Here is a 22,471-nt window from a genome sequence, read left to right on the forward strand (position 1 = left end):
GGGAGAGGGCCAAAGACAGAGAGGGACAGGTTGAGCCAGGAGGTAAGGCCTATGTGTGGAGTGGTGAGTTCTAGGCAAGGGACGTGTGAGAAGAAATGGCGGACGGGAACTGTGGGAGGATGGATACAGGTGAGGGGAGCGGAGTTTAGAAGCAGGTAATATGAACACATGGAAGATGCGGTGCGGAAATCAGTTGAGGCTGATAGGGACAGGCAAGGAGTGACTGGGAGGGGAAAAGATAAGGGGTGATGGAGACAGGTGAGTTTTATGGGGACAAGTAAGGAGTGATGGGGCACTGCAGGGGTGGGGGCTGGGTGGCGGTCAAGTAAATGGCAATAACCAGTGAGGAGAACCGAAGAGCTGAAGCGGGACCATCCGAAGGAGAGCTCTAAGGCTGCCGGCGTGGCGAGAAGAGCGGAGTGGAATGTGATGTCAGAGAGAGGGCGGTGATGTAAGAGCCGGGCGGTGGGGTGGTGATGTCAGGGCTGGTGCTGATGCTGGCGGCGCAGTGCATTGTGGGCAGCTCCCCGCTCCGCCGCTGCCTCCGCCGTCGCCCGAGGAGGATCGGGGCCGGGCCGGGCCGGGCGGGGATGATCCCGGGCGGGAGGCCGCCACCGCCGCCGCCGCCGCCGGAGGGAGCGGGCCGCCCCGCGCCGCACTGAGCCGCCCCCGCCCCTGCCCCGCCCCGGCCCCGGGGGATGCGCCGCCCCGAGCCGCTGCCTCCGCCGCCGCAGCCGCAGCCGCAGCGGGCACAGAGCAGGTGAGGCGGGGCGGGGCCGGCGGCGGGCCGGCGGGGTCGGGGCGGGGGCTCTCCTGCGGGCTCCGCGGGCCTCGGGCCCGGCTCGCCTCCCAGCGCAGCCTTCCCCAGCTCCCCCTCCCCGCGCCGTGTCCGCCCGAGCCGGGACGCCCGCCGCTGGCCTACACAGCCTGGGCCGCATCCCGAGGCCTGGAACGGCTCCCTGCCCCCCCAGCATACGCGCCTGCCTTCGCCAGCCGGCCCCCCAGAGCCTCTGCCCCTCGCTTCTCACCCCTGTCCCCGTCCCCGCGGCTTCACTCGGCTGTCACCCTGACAAGCCCTTCCCAGCTGCCTCCATTACCTCTCCCCCTTGTCCTCAGTCCCTGCGTGCCTCCCTGCCTGCCGCTAGCTGCCTTCCCAACCTCCTTACCCCTTCGGCGGTGCCCAGAAGCCTCTCCCAGGGTCCTGCCGCTTCCTCACCAGTCATTAGGATCGCTCACCTGCCTCTGTCTTACCCAACCCCCTCCTCCGATCCTGTCATCTCCCCCAACCCTTCCCTTTTTCTCTGCCTTCTTCCACACCTCTTTTCACCTGTATCCACCACCCCTCACTGGGCTCCTTCACCTCTCCTTACCTGCGCTCCCAGATCCCCACATACACCTGGCTCACACCTTGCGTAGTTACACATCAACACCTCTACTCACACACCATGATGAGCTCCCTCTCTCTCCCACTCTCCCTGGATGTCTCTCCTTCCCTGTCTCCCCACCCCACACCCACACCCACACCCACACCCACACACACAGTTGGCCTCATACCGTCTGACAGATATCCATAAAAACCTCTTCCACAAGCCCTCTCACACGACACACCCATGCCTCCACACACCCAAAAGGTCCTGAAGGGGCAGTAACGGGGCAGCCAAGTTCCTCGTGGCCTGTTGTCCAACCTAGTCTGACTTGAACGTAGTCCTTTGAGGCAGAGTGAGGATGGTGGACTGGGAGAGGCAGGGAAACCTCATTTATCCTCTGGTCTCCATTCTCCCTTTTCCCATCTCACCTGTTCCTTCTAGGCTGCCCATCTATAAACTGGGAGCTGCACCCAAAATTTTCTCATCAACCTATAGAATCCACCATTACAGGATGGAAGACCCACCGGAGGTCACCAGTTCAATCGCTCCAGGCTCCCTCCCTACTGGTTCAATTGCTTCTTCAGTCTTGTCCTCAACCTGTCTTTACCTTTATTCCAGAAGCCCCCATCCCCTCCCTCTCCCTTTGTCCTGCCATTGCCCTCACTGCCCTCTGAATTCCTGATGCCCCACATGCCACTTTGGCAAAAGGTGGGCAGAGGCCTATTTGACATCCCCACAGCTCTGATACTCTGAAGTTGGGTGGACTGGAGGAAAGAGTCAGCTGAGTCACTTGAACAAGATAGGAAAAGAGTGACAGTGTCACTCCTCTTTTCTACATGTCCCTCACGGTACACCATGACCTGTTGAAGGTTGTTTCTGTGCCTTTTCCTATCCCACACTGCCCCCTGTAGCAGGATGGCTAGACACAGGAGCCTTGGGAAGTATCCTGTCCCAAGGAAAGATTGGTTTATGGAGTTTCTGCCCCATCCATAGATACCTTAGGCATTTTCCTCCTCTCCACCTCCCTTCCACCCCACCCTGTCCCCAGCTGGAGTAACTGCCTTCAGTCTGTGACTCTCCAGGATCATTGTGAGGGTAGAGCAATGTGCTTATACAAAGTGTATATAAGTGGGGGGGGGGGGGGGTGGAGAAGAAAAGATCCTGACTCCAATCCTGTACTGGGTTGCCAGAAATCTCAAAAAGTGGCCCCCTGCCTATACACATGCACATCAAAGACAGACACAAAACCACATAAGCACATGCAGACAGAGGTACAGGCACAGACACAGAGACACACACACACAGACACATAAACACACAGAAAGACACACAAAGACATATATGTGTTCACAGAGCGACACATGCACAGATTCACGTGCAGACACGTATGCGTGCACACACTTACATTTCCCGAGATAACACTGGCTGGCTTTCCCAGCCCTCGCTCACAGTTGGGATACTCTCCTTGATATTCAACTTCTACCTTTGCCAATGCAACCAGAGCTGTCTTCCTTCTTGTTGTTCCTGAGCAGACACAGAAAGGTGTGGTCAGAGCTCTCTCATCACATTCCCACCCAGACCTGCTGCTCCCTGTCATTCCTCCTGCCTCCTGTTAGACCCATCCCACTCCCTGTGGTCCCCAAGCCCCCCCCCCCCTTCCCCAATTCAGCCTGTCTCTCTCCCTTGGAGTAGCTGCAGGGCTGCAGTCCCTCTAAAATCCATGTCATGAGTCCATCACCTTATGTTCACCCCACAGCTCACATCCTTGCTTTGGAACCATTAGCTGTCAGTGGGTTGGACTCTCCCCTGAGAAAGGTGTCTTTCTCACAGCTGCATCCTCCTCACTGGCATTAGCATCATCCTCAAGGGGCTTTCGTGTATCTCATTTTCTTGATTATCCCATGCCCTGGTTGATTAGCAGGTCTCCATCACTCTGGTGTGTGTCTCCCATGGGTCACCCCTTGGTCAGCAGTTCTCCCCTTCCAGACGCACAGCTCCATGGGCATTTGGTGGCACAGGGAAAGTGTGGGTGCCGGGGTCTTAGATCAAGTCACTCAGACTGGTCCTTCTCAGCCTAGGTGTCCCCTACACAAGCATGGGTCCTAGACTAGTATGCACCCCCTCCCCCCACGTCCGCCCCCCACCCTCGGGGTCAGCAAGTTTCCTCCACATTAGTTAGCATATCTCTCTTTGGGAAACGCTTTCCCCATAGCCTGTTCACATGGCATTTTTCTCCTTTTTTCAACATGTGTGTTCTGCTGCTGTTTTTCACATCTCCAGTTTGTAGTTTGTATCTCCCTTCCTGTGGATAGTATTTCTGTCTTCTCCTCTGACCTCCACCTGGGTGTTTACACAATGCTTCCCCCAGTAACCCCTAGAGCATCTGCCCACTGGGCCGAGGAAAGATGCCGGCCAGGAGAATGGAGCTGCCCTCCTCCATATCTGCAAGGTGGTCCTGGTCCCTAGCCTGCCCCACTCACAGTCCCTCCCCACTCCCCCAGGTAGATGGCCCCCCCAGGGCAGGCCCTGCGGACACCCCTCCCTCCGGCTGGCGGATGCAGTGCCTAGCGGCCGCTCTTAAGGACGAAACCAACATGAGTGGGGGAGGGGAGCAGGCCGACATACTGCCGGCCAACTACGTGGTCAAGGATCGCTGGAAGGTGGTGAGTGAGTGACCCGACGGGGCCAAGGGAGGGGTAGGGAGAGGAGGGGAGGAGAGGACCTGGAGACGTGTTAAAACAGTTGCCCCCAACTCTTCTACCCTAAGAGGGAGGTGCCCCTGAGCTCATTTGCATACTGCTTGCAGTCACTATTTTGGCGTACACTGGTGGACAATCGCTTTCTCCCAGAGCCCTCTCTCACCCCCTTCCCCGCTAGGTCACGTTGCTCCGGCCCAGCCTGGAACAACTCTTGGCTGGACGTCGGAGCAGGAGCTGCAGAGCTTAGTGGGGGAGGCGGGCGGGGTGGGGGAGGGGGCTCTTTCGTTGCCGGACCTTGGAGAAGGGCAGTGAGTGAGCATGTGTCCCTCCGCTTCCGCAGAGGACAGAGAGGCCTGGCTTCAGGGAAAGAGGCCCTGCGGGCTGCTCCCACCGCAGCCGCACTCCATCTTCTTCCACCCTCCTCCCCTCACTGGTTCCTGCGGCAGGTGCAACACGCCGAGACTCCATCTCCCAGCGTGCCTTGCTCCTCCAGCCCAGGACTTCAGGCTGTTCGGCCTGCTGGGAGTTGTAGTCCGAGCCTCCTCCGGGTTTGGGCCTGGATGGGAGGGGGACACGTGAGGGGCTTGGGGAAAAGCAGTGTCTGGGGAGCGGGACCTACTGTAAATCAATCCCTGTCCCACCCACCCCCCTCTTTCTTTCCGTCGCTTGAGATTGCGCTGGGGTCCTCTTATTGTGGGGGCAGGATGGTGTAGGGTGGATTGCGGGGCGATGGTGTGTGATCTTGTGGGTCTGCGTGGCAGAGTGGGGAGCCTGGAGGAAGGGAGGGAGAACAGACAGGCCTACACTGAGCCTCTATGTGGGGGTGTGTGGGAGTGGAAGGAGGAGGCTCAGCTCACCTGAGCTGTCAGGCTGAGAGGAGAGTGGGGCCTGCCTGGGTGCTGGCCGGTTTCCATGGCAACAACCACGCTTCGGGCAGATCCCCTAGAGTCCCAGGGATAGGAGCAAAGGTGGCAGCGTTGTCATTGTCTCAGAAGTCTCTGGGACTGGGGAGGGCCAGGAGAGCTGAGGGAAGGCCTGCTTGGTCCCAGAGGAAGACTACCTGAGAGGGAGAGTGACAGGACCGAAATTGGGGGAGGAGGAGCCAGGGCAGTAATCAAGGGAATGAGGGTCTGGCCAACTGAGGAGTATTTCTCCAAGAACCCTCTGGTCCCCTAACATGAGAGCCTAGTTTCTGACAGATTGGAGGCAGAAGGACATTTGCACTGAAGAGGTGAGAAAAAGATGGTGTTCACACCATACTGAGTTTGGATTAGAACTTTGTTGTACTTTTTGAGGGAGGGGATGGGAGATGAGTGGGGAGAGAAATGGCAAGAGGGAGTTGGGGGGGAGGGGCAAGCCCACAATCTTTGCCAGGCTGACCTCTTCAGGTCAGCTGCCAGGCTGACTTCCAAAGAACTAGAGAGGGTGGGGTGCCAGATGGCTCCCCTCAGCCATCTCCCTGTGAGGGGTGGGACGTGAGCATGAGGTAGAGCTCAGGAACCAAGAACAAGCTCCCTGAAGAGAAAAATGAGCTGGCTAGGGGAAATTGAGGGTCAGTGGCACTAGGTGGAGTATTTGGAAATAATAACGTTTCACTCTTCTTGAGGGGTGCTTCTCAGAATCAGAATAGCAAATAATAATAATAATAAATGATAAAAGCAGCATTTGTTTTGAGCCCCCACTGTCGCCAGACACGGTGCATTATCTCAACAAACGATGGAGTAGATATTGTTATTACCCCCTTTTCACAGGTGTGGAAACAGGGGTAGGGATTAGCTAACCTGCCAAGTTCTTAAGACTGGGTGGAACCAGGTCTGTCTGACTGCTGGGTCAGCAGCCACTAAACCATACTGCTTCGAAAGAATTAGCCCACCCAAGAATCAGGAGCACGGAGATGAAGGAGTCTTTCAGACCCGTTCTAGAACAACTCTTTCATTTTACAGAGGAGGAAAAGTGGAAGCACAGAATCTAAGAAACTCACTCCAGGTGACCCAGAGCTAGGCCAAGAAACCAGGTTTCCTTTTTCCTAAGTAAATGTTGGTCCTACTGTGTCATATTGGCCCTCCAGTTTAGGGAGTTCCTTTGACAGGGGAGGGGATCATGAAAACAACTAGGAGAGGAGGAATAGGGTCTGGCAAAGGGAGATTAAGAACATATTTCTGTTAGCAGGCTTGGTCAGGGCTACATTATGACTTTCATGGGCCCTGGGCCCTTTTGCCTTCATGGACCCCTTTCTCTATAATAAAGTAGTAAAAATCATATTTTATGACTGCACTGGTATACAGAGGAATGGATTAATATTATATGCTACAATTTTTTGACCTTCTGATTTGAAATATTGAAATGTTTTTATGGCTCCCTGTAAGTATTATGGGCCACTGTGCCTGCTGTGCCCGATGGTTAAGTGGGCCCAGACTGTAGGGCCTGGGGAGGAGGGGTGTTAGGTGAATGGGTGGGTGCAGATACCCAGCTTGCCTCCCTGGGAGGTTCTGTAATGGGGTGGGCGGCAAGGAAGGGACCAAGGGAGGAGAAGAAATAGCCTCTTTGGAAATGAAGACGGTAGAGAAATACTATTGGCCACCCTTGGAAATTGGGGAGCAGGTACCAGAAATGTCTTGGCTGCCCCGAGCCCTCCTTACCACCTCCAGTGAGGATTTTGGAGTCTGGCAGATCTGGGCTTGAATCCCAGCACTCACACTTTTAATCCCTGTGCTGTCAACAGTTTCCTATGATATCGTGGTTAAGAGCGTGGGTTCTGCATCAGATTGCCTGGGTTCAAATGAAACCTGGCTTTGCTACTTACTAGCAATGTGACCTGGGGCAGAGTACTTAACTCTCTGTGCCTTAGTTTTCCTTCTGTGCAAAATGGTGACTCTTATGACCTTCCCCACGTGTTGTCAGGAACCTCACGGGATGAGCTGAGATGATCTCTGTGGGTCGGGAGCACAAAGCCTGAGATGTGATTATTGTTCCCTCCCCTCCCCGTCTTCCATGTTCACGTACAGCAAACCATAAAGGATTCTAGAAGATACTATCATCTCCCCTGATTTTAAAGTTCCCCAGGGGAAGACATGACGCTGCTTTCCTTGAGTCTGTATCTGTCCCCTCCTTATTCTGAAATTCTTCGATGAGTCTGACTTTCATCTCAAGTAGAGAGAGATTCTGGTTTCAGACTGTTCTTCCCCCTTTCCCTTTTCCTGCGTCCTTTCGGAGCACGAGAGCCTGCAAGATGCAGCCAGACTTCCACTTCTTTTCTGAATCTTCCCTTCTTCCTTCTCTCTCTTCCTAGAGTTGTTTCAACTGTAACCTGCTGGGAACTCCCAGTCCTTGGCTCAGCCCTGCGCCCATCCCCCACTCCGTCCCCTTGCTTCAGCCACCATTAAACATTTAATGGGGTCTGAGTGCTGAATAAATGCTAAGGGGAGGGCTTGGAGATGCTAGAGGCTCAGAGTCCGTTTACAGGCTGGCTGGTCAGAGCAGCCTCCGCCCAATCACTAGCAAGCCCAGCTGTGCTGGTGAGTTAACAAGCCAACCGGAGGCAAGTGAGGGTTCTGGAAGGTGCTCAGCGAGGGCGGGCCACCCATGAGGTGAGCTGTACATCTTTTTTAAACCAAACAGGTCCCGACTTAGAAGTCTGCACCTTCTCCTTGTCCTTTATCATTGCCAGTAGCACACTCCAGGGACCCCAGGGCCTCTGACTTGAAGTGATTTTAATCCCTTCCCATAGCTCAGCTTTGCTCATCCACCCTTGCGAACTCTTCCTCCAACACAATTCTCCCCTCTGCCTTTTCTCACTGCCTGCCCAGGGATGCTGGAGGAGGAGGGCCTAGAGGGTCAGGTCTGTACTGCCCCGTCCCCTGGGGGGATAGACAGACTCTCCAAACCTCCATTCGCACCATGGTCCCACAGTACCCCCTACCCTCAGGGGAGGCTCACCCTGATTTGAGGCATTTGACCAGGGGTCTAGGGAGTGCTGTGAGCTTCAGCAGCAGGATGGGCATTGAATACCCTTTGCTGAGTCCTCTCCCCCAAATACTTCTCCCCCGCATTACTCTCTCCCTCTAATGACACCTGTCAGGACATTGCCAACCCCAGGAAGGGCCAGCTTCCCTGGAGGATCCACCCTGAAGCTGGGAGGTTCTGGAAATTAGTTTTCCTTCTGGATGGTGGTTGTTCAATCTAGTTTGGGGGATGGGGAGAGTGTAATATTTCTTGTCCTTCCAGAAAAAAAAAAAAAAAAGATTTATGGTGGCCCATGATGTCTTCAGAATCCTACACAGGCTCGTCTCCATGTCTACCTGGGGTCAGAGGTCACATACCCTCTCCCACCTCCCAGCCTGACACCTAGCCCTGTGTGTGCATGCACATGCATGCATGGGCTGAGCTGTCTCTGGCACTAGGAGGGGAAGTGGGGACACAGGTGGGTGGGGCAAGGAAGGCAGACATAGGGTCCCCCCCTTCAAAACTGGCCCTACCCCCACCAACGAAGGGTATGACCCAGCAGCGTGTGGGATGAGGAGCTGCTCAGCCTGATCCCTGGGTTTCCTATCCCCCTCTTCCATCTCTGTAGCTGAAAAAGATCGGGGGCGGGGGCTTTGGTGAGATCTACGAGGCCATGGACCTGCTGACCAGGGAGAATGTGGCCCTCAAGGTGGAGTCAGCCCAGCAGCCCAAGCAGGTCCTCAAGATGGAGGTGGCCGTGCTCAAAAAGCTGCAAGGTGCGGGCCCTGGGCAGGAGGATGGGAGGGAGGAGGTGGAGCCAGGGGCTAAGGGAGAGCTGATGGGGATGGTGAGATGGAACCAGAGTCTAAGGGCGGTGATGGGGAGAGGGGCATGGGGAGGTGGTGGCAGAAGTGGTCATGGGACCAGGAATCAAGAGGGCACCAGAGACACCTTGGGATCGGAAGTGAGGAAGAAGGAGTGGGAGTTGGGAGACCCCTGTCTGTGCCCCCACAGGGAAAAGCCACGTGTGCAGGTTCATTGGCTGTGGCCGGAATGAGAAATTTAATTATGTGGTGATGCAGCTCCAGGTGAGTCCCTGTGGGATCCTCCCTCCACTTACCCCCCAAAGCTTGGGTTGTGACCCCTGGGGTTGAGGAGTGGGCACAAGCCTTTGGGGACGAGGCTGGGCAGAGTGTCACGGTGGTGCCGGTTGGCATGACAGCTGAGCCTGGACCTCCCCCCTCCCCCCACCCTCAGGGCCGGAATCTGGCCGACCTGCGCCGCAGCCAGCCGCGAGGCACCTTCACGCTGAGCACCACGCTGCGGCTGGGCAAGCAGATCCTGGAGTCCATTGAGGCCATCCACTCGGTGGGCTTCCTGCACCGTGACATCAAGCCGGTGAGGGCTGCCCCACCTGCCCCCTCTTCCAAAGCACACCCCCTCCCCCACCCTCTCCCTCTGTGGGTCCCATGGTTTCTCCTCCAGAACAGTGGTTTGGGCAGGAGCAGCCTCTCCTACCTGTCCCTTCCTCCTGCTTTCCACCCCAAGCCCCTTCTCCTCGCCTGCCAGGAGAACACACCCCTGCCTGCCCCTTGACCATGTCTCTCCTCTGTTCTTGTCTTCTCCCTTACCCATGCCCTGATTAGTCCTTGAACCTCAAAAGGTGCAGGGGTTGGGAAGGTACAGAGGAATTGATCAAAAGGGGTGGAGGGATGGGGCTCCCAGGTGGCTCCCTCAGTTTAGTGTCCCACTTCGGCTCAGGTCATGATCTCACGGTCCATGGGTTCGAGCCCCGTGTTGGGCTCTGTGCTGACAGCTCAGAGTCTGGAGCCTGCTTCTGATTCTGTGTCTCCCTCTCTCTTTGCCCCTCCCTTGCTCATGCTCTGTCTCTCCCTGTCTCTCAAGAATGAATAAACATTAAAAATTTTTTCTTTTTAAAAAAGGAATGGAGGGGCTGGGCTTGGTAAGAAATTCCAAGTAGCTGACTTTGTGGCATCTTGGATCCCGGCGTTGTAAGAACCTCCAATTGAATAAGGGGTAAAAACTGAGGCCCAGAAAGATTGGTTGAATGACCCAAGGTCAGACAGCAAGAACAATGCAGGTCTCCTGCTGCCTTACAGCAGGGCAGTGACCCTAAGCCACACTGCTCTGCTGGGGAGTTCTAAGGATTGGAACCCCCAGCTGGGTTGTCACTTTGCTTTGTGATCTTGGAGAAGCCCCATAAGCTCTTTGGCTTTCAGTATCCTCATCTGTAAAATGAGGGTGCTCCCACCTGCCCCTCAGATGGGATGCCATGGCCTATGGCGCATGTTGATGTTTTCTCTTTATGTTTATTTTTGAGAGAGACAGAGAGAGCACGGGGGAGGGGGAGGGGAGGCAGAGAGAGAGAGAAGGGGACAGAGGATCTGATGCAGGCTCTGTGCTGACAGCAGAGAGCCCAAAGAAGGACTTGAACTCTGTGAACTGTGAGATCATGACCCGAGCTTAAGTCAGACGCTTAACCCACTGAGCTACCCAGGCTCCCCAAAGCTTACTCTTAAACACGTTTCTTGGCACTCCTTGAGGTGGGCCAAGTGGGGCTGAAGCCCCACGGTCACAGCCACTGTCTTTCCCAGTCAAACTTTGCCATGGGCAGGCTGCCCTCCACCTACAGAAAGTGCTACATGTTGGACTTCGGGCTGGCCCGGCAGTACACCAACACCACGGGGGATGTTCGGCCCGTGAGTATTGCTGTTCGTGGGAAACCCTGGCCCCCTCACCCGGCCCCTGACCTTCACCAATTTTTCCTGCAGCTGCCTAAGCAAGCCCGGCCCGTGTTCAATATGAGTGTCACCCAGCTCAGTCTACGCTTGGCCCGTCTCCTGGCTCCCTGGGCTCTTGGTGGATGCCACATCCACACCTTGTGATCTGGCTGCCTACCTTGGTCAGAGATGGATACAGGGGCAGGGAGCAAGGTCAGGAGGCAGGTGTAGGACTGGGGTTGGTGTGTCAGGCTTGCCCCTGACCAGGCCAGCATGGGGGTTGGTGGAGAGGGAAAGCAGTCAGGGTTAAAGTAGGCAGTTAGGCTCAGTTAGCAGGGCTGAGATGTGGCCCAAATCAGGGGCAGCGGGTGAGTGTCCTGCTGTGTTCTCCCTTCTACAGCCTCGGAATGTGGCCGGGTTTCGAGGGACTGTTCGTTATGCCTCAGTCAATGCCCACAAGAACCGGGTGAGTGGCAGAGCTGTGGGCCTGAGGATGCGGGGGCAGCAGGGCCCAGGTCAGGGCCAGAGGAAGGGGAAGAGGGTCGGGTGGGCAGCTGTTGAGGTGGGGAGAGAAGTATGGGGCAGGGGCCGGAAGCTGCCAAGCCAGAGGCCATGAGTGGAACAAGATTTTGCGGCCATTTCTCCATGACTTTACCTTCTTCCTTGTTTTTCGGGATTCCCTCCTCTCTGCTCCCACCATCAATCTGTGTGGATACAAGTTTTGAGACTCATACTCGATGTGTGTTGGAGGGTCAGGGATAGAGGCAGGGTTTGGCTGTCAGGCCTCCCTGAAGGGTCCCCTCCTTGTGAAGGATCAGCCCACGCTCCCAGGAAGGACCTGAAAGGTGTGGGTGACTCCCCTGTCGTCCCCCCCCCCCCCCAGGAGATGGGCCGCCACGATGACCTGTGGTCCCTTTTCTACATGCTGGTAGAGTTTGCAGTGGGGCAGCTGCCCTGGAGAAAGATCAAGGACAAGGTGAGCCCTGTGCAGGTGGGGCTGAGGAGGTGGAGGGGGCGTGGGGTCGCCGGGGCTCCATTACCCTGTGCCCTGTTGCCTCCAGGAGCAGGTAGGGATGATCAAGGAGAAGTATGAGCACCGGATGCTGCTGAAGCACATGCCCTCTGAGTTCCACCTCTTTCTGGACCACATTGCCAGCCTCGACTACTTCACCAAGCCCGATTACCAGGTGGGAGCCTACCACCTGGTCCCTGCACCCCCAGACGTCTCTCTGGGGGTGACCATCCCCAGCAGCACCCATACTGCTGAGGCCCCACTCCCCTGTTGGCTTAGCCTCGTGTATCTCCCCCCCCCCCCCCCCCGGTCTTCCAACTGCATGAAACCGTTTCGTGCTCCTGTGAACAGTCTTCATGGCTAAGATTTCTTAACAGCTTACTCTGTTCTCAGTGCCTTTCATGCATTAACTCATTTAAGCTTCAAAACGAGCCTTCGGTGATAATGCGTGTTCCTTATGTTACTATTCTAACACTTAACGGTTAATGAAGCCAAGTGCTTTCGAGTACTTTTCACCGAAACTCTGCATTGTCCCCATTTCATAGATGAGGAAACGAAAGCCCGATAGCAAGGCTGCGAGCAGGGCTGAGCTCAGGCACATCTTCTGACTCCAAGTCCAGTGCTTTTTCCAAGGTGCCACCACCACACCCCTAGGGGACCCACTGACCCCGACAGGAGAATGAGGATACATCAGCAGTGTTCTGCCCAGGACCCACTATGTGCCAGGCACAAGTCTGCACACCACAGGGAGCATAGCATCGGGCACACAGTGGGCCCTCAGTGAAGTGGGTCCTGCCAGCAGAGAGAACCTGCCCTGTATTCTGGAGAGAGTTAAGTCAGAAGTGGAATGGTCCGGGGTGCCTGGGTGGCTCAGTCGGTTAAGCATTCAACTTTGGCTCAGGTCATGATTTCACGGTTCATGGGTTCGCGCCCCGCATCAGGCTCTGTGCTGACAGCTCAGAGCCTGGAGCCTGCTTCGGATTCTGTGTCTCCGTCTCTTTCTGTCTCTCCCCTGCTTGCGCTCTGTCTCTCCCTCTCTCTCTCAAGAATAAATAAACATTAAAACAATTTTTTTGAAGAAAGTGGAATGGTCTGGGGGCCTCTGATGTTCTACAGGTGCCCACCGCCTCCAGAGCCTAGAGCCAAGAGGTTGTGGACAGAGATGCCTCACTTGGGCAACAGAAGGCCCTGCCCCCCTCCCCTCGCCCAATCCTCAGCCTCCTGGGGTTCCCCAGACCAGACAGCTGCGAGTGAGCGAGCACACGGTGTGCGGCCCCGTGCTGGCTGCTGAGGAATGTCGAGCTGCAGATCAGGAAATGTGTGGGTGGGGGAATCAGGGAAGGCTTGTTGAGCAGAGAGGATTGGTGGTAAAGGCGGTGTGGGCGGAGGAAGCAACCTGTGCAGAGGCATGACCCCAGGTGGTGGTTTTGGGAAATGACCGGTGCTTCCAGGCTGCGGAGGCTTCCCCCCCACCCCTACCCCCGCCCCCCCCCCCCCCCCATGGTGGAAATGGCAGAGCAGGCTGGGGATGGTGAGCAAGGGACAGATCTCAGAGGGCTTGTGTCCAGCCAGCGGGGCTCAAACCAAGATAGTAATTTGCGTACTGATTTGCATATCATGTGCATGTTTTCATTTAAAATCAATGTGCCCTTCTCCTTCCAGTGCCCCTTCTCGGCCTATCCCTGTCCTGGAAGGCCCCTCTCTTCCCTCTGCAATCCCGGCAACTGTCCTTTCCTCCTGGCTAGCCCCAGGGTCACCTCTCTGTCCTCCCGCCACCCCCACCCCTGCAGTTGATCATGTCGGTGTTTGAGAACAGCATGAAGGAACGGGGCATCGCTGAGAATGAGGCCTTTGACTGGGAGAAGGCGGGCACCGATGCCCTCCTGTCCACAAGCACCTCCACTCCACCCCAGCAGAACACGCGGCAGACGGCAGCCATGTTCGGGTGAGTCTTGGGAGGGATGACGGCCCAGTGGGGGGCCAGGTGACCTCTGCCTAGTGCTGTCACCCAAAAAGCCAGTCCTCTCCTCCTCTTCTCACCTGGACACATCTGGCTGTCTTTCCCATCCAAGGTGCTCAACAGTGGGGTTCTCAAACCCCAGGCGGTCCTGCCCCATCTCCACCTTCAATCTGGGGACAGGGTGCACATCCTCACTTGGAGTTTTTGACTTTACGGGGGAGTGGGGAGCCCTGAGTGAAAATACCTGAGCCCCACCGTCTGTTTCTGTTGCTCACATGCATCCATTTAGTGAACGTGTCTCGAGCCCCAGCACTGGGGCCTGTGGGGGCTCAGAGAAGAAAGTTGCAGCCCCCGCTCTCAGAGTGCTCTTGGTTGGGTCTGGGATATTTGTAACGGATGGGTCAGCGATTCCAGAACCCTGTGGCAAGCACAAAGACAGAGGCACCTGGGGAGGGGCCAGAGTGAGGAGGGACACCCCACCCTGCCGCGGGGGCAGCCAGGGAGAGACAAGGGTAGGGGCTCCAGGAGAGAGACCCGTACTGTAAAGATACCGCTCAAGGAGTTCCAAATGACTCCTCTTTACACCCATTCCTGGTCTAAATGAGGTCAGCCAGTGAACTGCGATGGAAATCTGGCTGGGCCTGGAAAGCAATGGGCCTCTTAAATTAACAGGATGAGGTGGTGCCGTGCCCGTCCCGGGCAGTCACATCTCCTTGCAGCCCTTTGCCGGACTAAGGACAGTCTAGTTGCAGGCTTTGTGAGCCAGGGATGGGGATGGGCCTAGGGACATCCCCACCCCTGCCGAGGCCTCTACTGTGCCTACTCCCATGGGTGGCAGTGATCTCCAGGGCCTGTGCTGGGAGGAGAGAGAACCTCTGCCAGCCTTGCCCATGGCCCCTCCTGGCCTCTCCAGGGTGGTCAACGTGACGCCAGTGCCCGGGGACCTGCTCCGGGAGAACACCGAGGACGTGCTGCAGGGCGAGCACCTGAGTGACCAGGAGAACGCACCCCCAATCTTGCCTGGGCGGCCCCCTGAGGGGCTGGGTCCCAGCCCCCACCTTGCCCCCCACCCCGGGGGTCCTGAGGCTGAAGTCTGGGAGGAGACGGATGTCAACCGGAACAAACTCCGGATCAACATCGGCAAAGTAACTGCAGCCAGAGAGAAGGACGTGGGTGGCCTTCCCCCTCTCCCACCCTGGTTCCCAACCCATGGCCCCCCTCCCGCTCCTCCTGTGTGCCCTCTCCCCAGCCATGTGCCCACCTGCCCTGTCTCCGTGGCCTTGCCCCATGTCAGGATCACCAGCGTCGACCTCCCTCAATCTCCTTCACCCTGGGAAAACCACTTGACCCACAGCCGCCCTGTCAGCCCCAGTTCATGGCACTCCCCTCTCCTGCAGACCCCTTGTGTGGTGGAAGAGGAGCAGAGCCGAGGTGTGGGGGTCCCCAGCTCCCCGGTGCGTGCCCCTCCAGACTCACCGACAACCCCAGTCCGTTCTCTTCGCTACCGGAGGGTCAACAGCCCTGAGTCTGAGAGGCTTTCCACAGCGGATGGGCGGGTGGAACTGCATGAGAGGAGGTAGGTCTGGGGCTAGGGGGACGGCCAAGGGCCTTCTGGCCCCCTCAGCCTTCACGTGGCTGGTCTGTAGGAAAGATTAGATGCAAGGTTGGGGGGGCCCAGGAGTGTTGAGAGGGTTATACTAGGGCCTGGGGTCAGACTTGGTTGGTTGGAGGGGGCCAGATACAGAGGCCCCAGCTCATGCCACAAAGGGATGTAGGGTGGAGGCATGCCATACGAGTGGGAAGCTGGGTCCCTTGGCCCAGGAGGAGGCTGAGGGGTGAGGTGGTAGGTGGGTGTGCTTCCAGAACCTCTCCCTAGAGACTAATTACAGGTGCCTCAGAGCAGCTGACTAGGCTCCCTTCAGCTGTGGGGGAGGGCCCTGGGAGGAGAGCCCAGGGAGTGCTCAACTCCAAGAGTGGTGGATCAGGTTTTGGGGGTCAGGGCTCAGGGATCTGAATGTCACAGGGGGGACCTGGTTGGTGGGAGGAGAGTTTAGAGCCAAAACGATCCTTCAGGATGGAGGGGTGGGGGTGCGAATGTGAGGGTGGTCCATGGCCATCAGGGACCAGAGTCAGAAGCCTGGATGAGCTGTCCAGTGGGTAGGACAGCTCAGGTGGGAGAGGCCTGTGAGGGATGTCCCCACCCTCGCTTGGCTCTGGGCGGGGCTTGACCTCACAGCAGGGCTGAGGTCTTCTCCGCACCAGGAAAGGGGTCTTTTCCCAAGGCCCAGCCTAGGAGGGCCCAGTGTGCCTCATCCCCATCTCATTCATGGCCCCTCCTCTGGCTTGTGCTCCAGACTGCACTCTGCCTCTGGGATGGGGCACGGCGCCCCTTTGGAGCATGGCAGTACTCAAGACAGGGGAGCCCTATACCAGTCCCCACGGCACCCCCAGGACAGAGGGATGTGGGCCCTGTGCTCAGGTGGCCAACAGCCCTCACACATACACTCACACTCACACAGGTTGGCCTCCCTGGGACTGAAGACCACATTTTCAGCCATGGTAGCCCAGAGGGTTCAGGAAACAAGGAGAACTGAGGAACGGCAGTTTGGAAGGGATATCAGTGGAGAAGAGAGGTGGGAATGCCCCGAACAAAGACAGTCCTGAAGAGCAAACTGGTTTGATTCAGAATGAACACCTTGTTTCAGGGATGATGGGAAGAGGAGACGGCTGAGGAGAGATTTTCTGGAAGGGAAGGTTCAGGATCTCGTAGGCAGGGCAGAGGGTTTGGGTGGGCTCTGGGACACCTGGGAGCAGGAAAAAGTATGAAGCAGATGGGATTTGGATTTCCCTCCTTCTCCCCTTTCCTCGCCCCCCTTTTCCCCTTCAGCCCCTCTCTCCTTTGTGTCCATCAAAACAAACCATGCTCTCAGGAAAGGAAGCAACACCAGCCATTCGCATGGGAGCATCAGTGTAGGACCCTGGGTGGCCCACCTCAGGGATGTTTGTATTTAAGGCCTTATTAAATCAATACAAATCTTGTGGAGAGGGAGGAGTTGGTAGGTCCCACAGACCAGGGCAGGGGGGTGTTGAGAAAGCCCCACAGTGGCTCTGAACTGCACCCCTCTGTCTCACAGGCTCAAGGCTGCGGGAGAAAAAAAGTCAGCCCCCTGCCCACAGCCTGAGCATGAGGGTGTGCACAACCCCAGGGGAGCTAAGCCTCCGTGGTCCTCGGTGGGGGCACCCTGGCCTTTGTGTAGCTTCCTGCAGGCAGCAAAATCTTCACCTTGGCACTGGTACCCTCCCCTCCAGTTGAGAACCTCTGGAAGTAATGTGAGGTTCACAGCACAGTGTAAGGTAACAACGGAAGAGGTGTCCCAAGGTAGGATCACTGCCCCAGAGTGAGATGGGACCCAGTCCCTGGCTGGCAGGGCTCACGGCCTCGTGGGGAGACAGGTATGTAAACACACGGGCTCCACTCTGTGAGGACAGGGGCGCACAGACAGTGCTGGGAAGGCAAAGTAGCCCCCCAGGCAGGATGGAAAGGCTCCCCCCACAGGAAGTGACATCCAAGCTGCTTGGGACAGCAAAGGGTGGAAGGTCAGGCCATGTGGAGAGAGTGACATGTGTAATGGCACAGAAATATGAGCACATGCGCAATTTGGGGAAAAGCCAGTGACCCTGACTTGGGTCCGGCTGGGAGAATGGTGATACTGGGCCTTAGTCTGGCTGCTTGAGTGCCATGCTAAGCAACATAGACTTTGTCATCGGGGCTGGGAGCCACTGGAGTTTGCTAGAGGTGGTGTAACCAGCCAGCCAGACCTGGAGGTGGTGGTAGAAGAAGCTAGAAAGCTCATCTGCAAACTGAAGGGCGAGATGGGTGTGTTTGCCCTGGAGGCAGCCTCTGACGGAGTGTGAGCACTGGACCAGCAAGCATAAAGTGGGCCTTAGGGAGATTAAGTTTCCTGGCTGGTCCAGAAGAGAGCGTTCCTTGGGCACAGGAACCAGGTTTTATTTTCTGCATGTTTGTATTCCTGGAACACAGTAAGCATTCAAATACATGTGTTGAAGGGAATAAATGCATGAATGGATGAATGAAATCTGTGGGGAGTGAGGTTAGGGGGTGGTAATCTAGGAGGTGACCGGGCCTGGCCCAGGGTGGGAGAGATGCTGTGGTCAGTAGGTTCTAGGGGTCACATTGCACCTGGCCACCTACTCGAGTTCCTTGGAGATTTGGAGAGGCTTGGCACTGAGCCTCCCGTGGGCTGGCTTTGCAGGTCACGAATGGATCTGCCCGGCTCACCCTCGCGCCAAGCCTGCTCTTCGCAGCCGGCCCAGATGCTCTCAGTGGACACAGGCCACGCCGATCGGCAGGCCAGCGGCCGCATGGACGTGTCAGCCTCCGTGGAGCAGGAGGCCCTTAGCAACGCCTTCCGCTCAGTGCCGCTGGCCGAGGAGGAGGACTTTGACAGCAAGGAGTGGGTCATCATTGACAAGGAGACAGAGCTCAAGGACTTCCCCCCGGGGGCCGAGCCCAGCACATCGGGCACCACGGACGAGGAGCCCGAGGAGCTGCGGCCGCTGCCCGAGGAGGGCGAGGAGCGGCGGCGGCCAGGGGCAGAGCCCGCCGTCAGGCCCCGGGGACGAGGCATGCAGACGCTGGCTGAGGAGGACCCTCGGCAGATTCCAACCCAGCCCCTACCACCCCAGCTGAGCCAAGCTGATGGCCGGTCAGAGACGTCGCAGCCCCCCACGCCCGGCAGCCCTTCCCACTCGCCCCTGCACTCGGGACCCCGGCCTCGACGGAGAGAGTCCGATCCCACAGGCCCGCAGAGACAGGTAAGGCGGCTTGCACCCACTCCCCACCCCTGGATGCCTATAGTTTTTGCCTGGAGCGCTCTTGATGTGCTCCTTGTGTGCTCTATGGGGGTTATTGAATAGCACCCAACAGTTGCAGGCTGTGATGAAGGTAGACAGATTTCAGGGTCCAAAACCATGCTTGGGGGACAGTCAAAGCTTCCAGAGAAGGCACCCTCAACGTTCTGAGTTGAGTTTTGCATTATGAGCAGTGTCAGCCAGGTGACAAAGCAGGAGAAAGGCCTCCCAGGCCAAGCAGACAGTGTGTACAAAGGCCCGGAGGTGGCAGTCAGAAAGCACTGCGCTGATTGCATGTTGCAGCAGATGAAGCTGAGGGGTAGGTCTCTGGCTCCATCCTGGAGGGCCTTGGGGCTGAGCTAAAGGGTTAGAGCTTGATTCTGAGGACTCGGTGAGCCACCCGAGGCTTTGAAACAGGGGTGTGACATATGTTTACCTTGGTCCTCTTGAATGATCCCTCTGGCTGCTGTGTGAAAACGGATTAAAAGGCACAGAACTGCCAGTAGGAAGGCCACACAGCAGGTGCCAGCAAGAGAGTGCCCTGGTGGCTTGGACCAGGGTGGGCGCTCTGGACGTGGGGCAAGGTGGACAGAACCAAGAGGTGTTGGGGAAAGAACTGAGCGGGCTGTGAGCAGAGGGTTCCCGGCTGAGTTCTGGATGGACAGCAGTGCTGTCACTGGTGGTTTTGAAAGGAGCATGTCTCCTCTGAGGGGCTGAGGAGGGCCAAAGAGGTGATGCTGGAGGGCTCTGGGGCTGTGCCGCGTTCCACTCAGTCACCCCACGTTTGGGGTGTGCACCAGGTGGCTCTGGGAAATCCAAGGAGCAGGGCCCAGGGCCGGGGTCAGTTCTGCTGTGTGCTCAGATTGGGAGGCCCGGCCTGGGAGCATGTGGGTGCCCTGGAGAAGGGCAGCTCCAGGCAGGGCTATGTTCAGGCCCCATCCCCACGTCTAGAAGAGAGGGTCTCTGAGCTGAGATCCCAAGGGGTGTGCGTCTTAGCTGTGCCCTGGATTCTGGACTATAAAAGTGGGAACTCTGAGAGAGGTCCTAGCCAACCTAAATTGGAGGCTCAGCCAGGGCAGAGTATGGGCTAGCATGACTGTCGTTGACCTAGACATTGTGCCCACCAGGCCAGCACTGGGTAAGCAGAAGAAGCAAGATCGGTTTGCGATTCCACCTCGCTCCCCTCTCATTTTTTCCTGCGTTCATTCATTTGTTCAATACCTAGTCATTCCACACTTGCTGAGCATGTAGCCTGTGGCAGGTCCCAGAGGCACCAGAGGTCATTTGCACCCACAGGAAGTGCAGAGTCTAGGAGGGGAGACTGACAGTGGTGGTAGAGGGTAGAGAGAGCCCAGAATCCAAGTCAGGAGGCCTAGATTCTGGACCTGGGCTCTCTGCTGGTCCCCTCCTGGTGACTGCAGGCCAGTTGGGTCTCAGAGAGGGAGCTGAGCTATCTGGGAGGTTTTTCTCACCTTCAGATTCCTTCCAGGTCCTGGGAAACACCCTTGCTTTGGGGAATTCCAGCCAAGGGGGTAAGGAGAAAGAGTTGGGGAAGCGGGCGCAGGGGACTTGTTCAGTCTCAGCCTTGGGCTCAGGTCCTGCTCGTGCTGTGGACAGGCAGCATGTGTCTGGAGGGGGCGTTAAGTGGGGACTTGGTTTCCCCATAGTGCACGGCAGCGAAGTTGGTTAGCATTCTTTGGCTGCGTGTGTGCATTTCTGTATCAGCTCAGCTCAGGAGCGCACATGGGTGTGGGTGTGCACACGCAGTGGTGTGTCTGTGGAGCATGCAGCGGGTCTGCAAGAGCGCAGGGAACCCTGGGAGCCGGGATAGCAAAGCTGGAGGGCTGATGATCATCAGAGCAAAAATTCTGGTGACAGTGACCAGAGATGCATTGCTCTTAATGCCTCCGTATTTCACGTGTGTCTTCCTCACAACAATTAACGCAAATAAGGAGACACCCCCCCCCCCCCGCCCGCCTTCAAAAGGTAAGGAAACCAAGGCTGGGAGGGTCTAAGCCTTTAGCCCAAGATCACCAGGGGGCAAGAGGTAGAGCTGGGTGAGCGCTGTCTGAGGCCTGTGAGTTTAGGAGAGGAGCAGACACAGGCCAGAGAGAGCAGCATCGTGTAGGGTCAGAGAGAACCGGAGTACTTATGTGTGTGAATGCACGTGTATGTGTTCACCCGCTGGCTGGGCCACGTCAGCAGGTGTGCCTTGGGCACAGCAGTGTTCACGGTGGCCTGTGTGTGTGTGTGTGCGGCTATGTGTGAGCACACGGGGTGTGACATGTTTTACCGAGTATTTCAGTACAGCACAGTCCAGGTGAAGGAGGCAGAGACCCTCCTTGTCAAGGGCAGAGGAAGACGGAGAAGTGGACTGGCACATTTGTTCCTTCTTTCTTTGGTTTGAAAGGAGTCCTGAGTCCAGGCTATGGGGGGGCTCCCAAGACTGGCTGCACACTGGAACCACCCTGCCACCTTTCTGCAGGGAATCCCCTCCTAGATCTAGCTTGCTCTGCTCAGCATCTGATGTGTGAACTTCCTCATAACAGTAATCCTTAAAGATACAAACACCTGCAACACTGTGGGGAGCAGGGACGAGGATAATGTGGAACCAGGCGCAATTTTAGAGCATCTATTGTTCCTCGGTGTGAATGCCATGATATGTTAAACTTTCTCTTTCCACACACGCACTGCTTTCTTCTGCAGGGAATTTAAGGTGCAAATTAGTCGTGGCTGGAAAGCTAAGGCCGAGGGGAAGGCAGCAGAGGGTGTGTGATTTTGGGGGAGAGATGTTTACCATCCTTTGCCGGTTGTCTCTGGCTGGTAACACAGCAGGCCAGCATTCTCTGAGTGCATGGACATTTGCTTGGCCGCCGCTAGAGCATTTCTCTGCCACGTGCCAGGCAGCGTGCTGGGGGCTGGGGACAAAGCTGAATAAGGCTTCACAGTTCTGCTCTTTCAGAGCCCGCAGTTCTCAGGCGTGGGTGGGGACGCAAAGGTGTGGACATGGGTGTTTATTGGCAAGGGCCATAAAGCGGAGAGCAGAGAACTCTTCTTTGCTAGAAGGGGGGGCCTGCCTGGGAAGCTGGGTGGTCTCGCAAAGGTGGCACTTCAACCGGGCATGGAAGGCAAGTGAAGGGCAGGAGCACGCTGGGATTAAGTCCTTCCGGAAGCTGCCACACTCTGGCTGGGGTGTTACACTCAGACTGCGCACGTGTGCTGCGAGGGGAGCCGTGGGCTGGTGTCTCTATCACTTGGATGGAGGGCCTCGGACCCCTAACCCTCCGTGCAGCCAGGACCGCCAGCTCAGAAGGAGCTGGAAGGAAAAGCAGGGTGGGGCCAAAGACAATCCTATCAGAATCTTCTGTCTCCCCCTCTCTCTGATGGAGGCTCCATGTTGGGTCCCTGTGTCCCCATTTGACATCTATAAGGGGGCACTGGAACTGAGTGTCCTGGGCCCACCCCACCCCACGACTCCTTCAGCTTTCTGGCAGCTGGCCCAGCCCAGTCCTCAGGACCCACCAAAAGCTATTTAAACTGACTTCAGTCACAGGAAGAGCTAGGGGTCAGGATGGGAAAGGTCTGGTGACACCCCAGTCACCATTTCCGTCCCCACGGGCCTGGGATGCACAGGCCCACTTTCCCTTTTCCTTCTCAGGGTATGAGGCCAAGAGGGCACAAACAGGATTCTTCCAGATATCTGTGAGGTGGCCAACCCCCTCCCACCGGCTGCCTTGTGGCTCCGCCTTGGAGAGGACTGGGGGAAAAGCCACTTTGGAGAAATGCTTTCTGTTTGCCTCTCCTACCAGTCCTCTATTCCTTTCCTCATTTTCAAGAGTGACTTAAAGGATACTGGAACAGCTCACATGACACAGCAT

The 22,471-nt window shown here is 56.9% G+C and overlaps 1 protein-coding gene across 9 annotated transcripts in view; it reads left to right on the forward strand.

Moving 5' to 3' along the window:
* The first annotated feature begins 674 nt into the window (after positions 1–674).
* TTBK1 (tau tubulin kinase 1) overlaps positions 675–22,471 on the forward strand; it is a 40,716-nt gene continuing 18,919 nt past the window's right edge. For 3 of the 9 annotated variants that reach the window (XR_015251245.1, XM_086706907.1, XM_086706912.1), the window contains exons 1-14: positions 675–760; positions 3,869–4,030; positions 8,637–8,784; positions 9,023–9,096; positions 9,266–9,406; positions 10,624–10,728; positions 11,150–11,215; positions 11,633–11,725; positions 11,811–11,936; positions 13,552–13,706; positions 14,635–14,890; positions 15,119–15,297; positions 16,241–16,354; positions 17,996–18,557. Coding sequence is in view for 8 of the 9 variants with exons in the window: in XM_086706907.1 (XP_086563033.1) it covers positions 3,923–4,030; positions 8,637–8,784; positions 9,023–9,096; positions 9,266–9,406; positions 10,624–10,728; positions 11,150–11,215; positions 11,633–11,725; positions 11,811–11,936; positions 13,552–13,706; positions 14,635–14,890; positions 15,119–15,297; positions 16,241–16,354; positions 17,996–18,557 (2,127 nt within the window). In the remaining variant the exon portion in view is untranslated. Of the gene's footprint in view, positions 761–3,868; positions 4,031–7,872; positions 7,905–8,636; positions 8,785–9,022; positions 9,097–9,265; positions 9,407–10,623; positions 10,729–11,149; positions 11,216–11,632; positions 11,726–11,810; positions 11,937–13,551; positions 13,707–14,634; positions 14,891–15,118; positions 15,298–16,240; positions 16,355–17,995; positions 18,558–22,471 lie in introns of those variants that run through there. The other 6 variants (XM_086706914.1, XM_086706911.1, XM_086706909.1 and 3 more) reach the window with 5 other exon arrangements.

This window comes from Puma concolor, chromosome B2 (genome assembly GCF_028749965.1).
Source record: "Puma concolor isolate L17-30 chromosome B2, mPumCon1.1.hap2, whole genome shotgun sequence".
Taxonomy (NCBI): domain Eukaryota; kingdom Metazoa; phylum Chordata; class Mammalia; order Carnivora; family Felidae; genus Puma; species Puma concolor.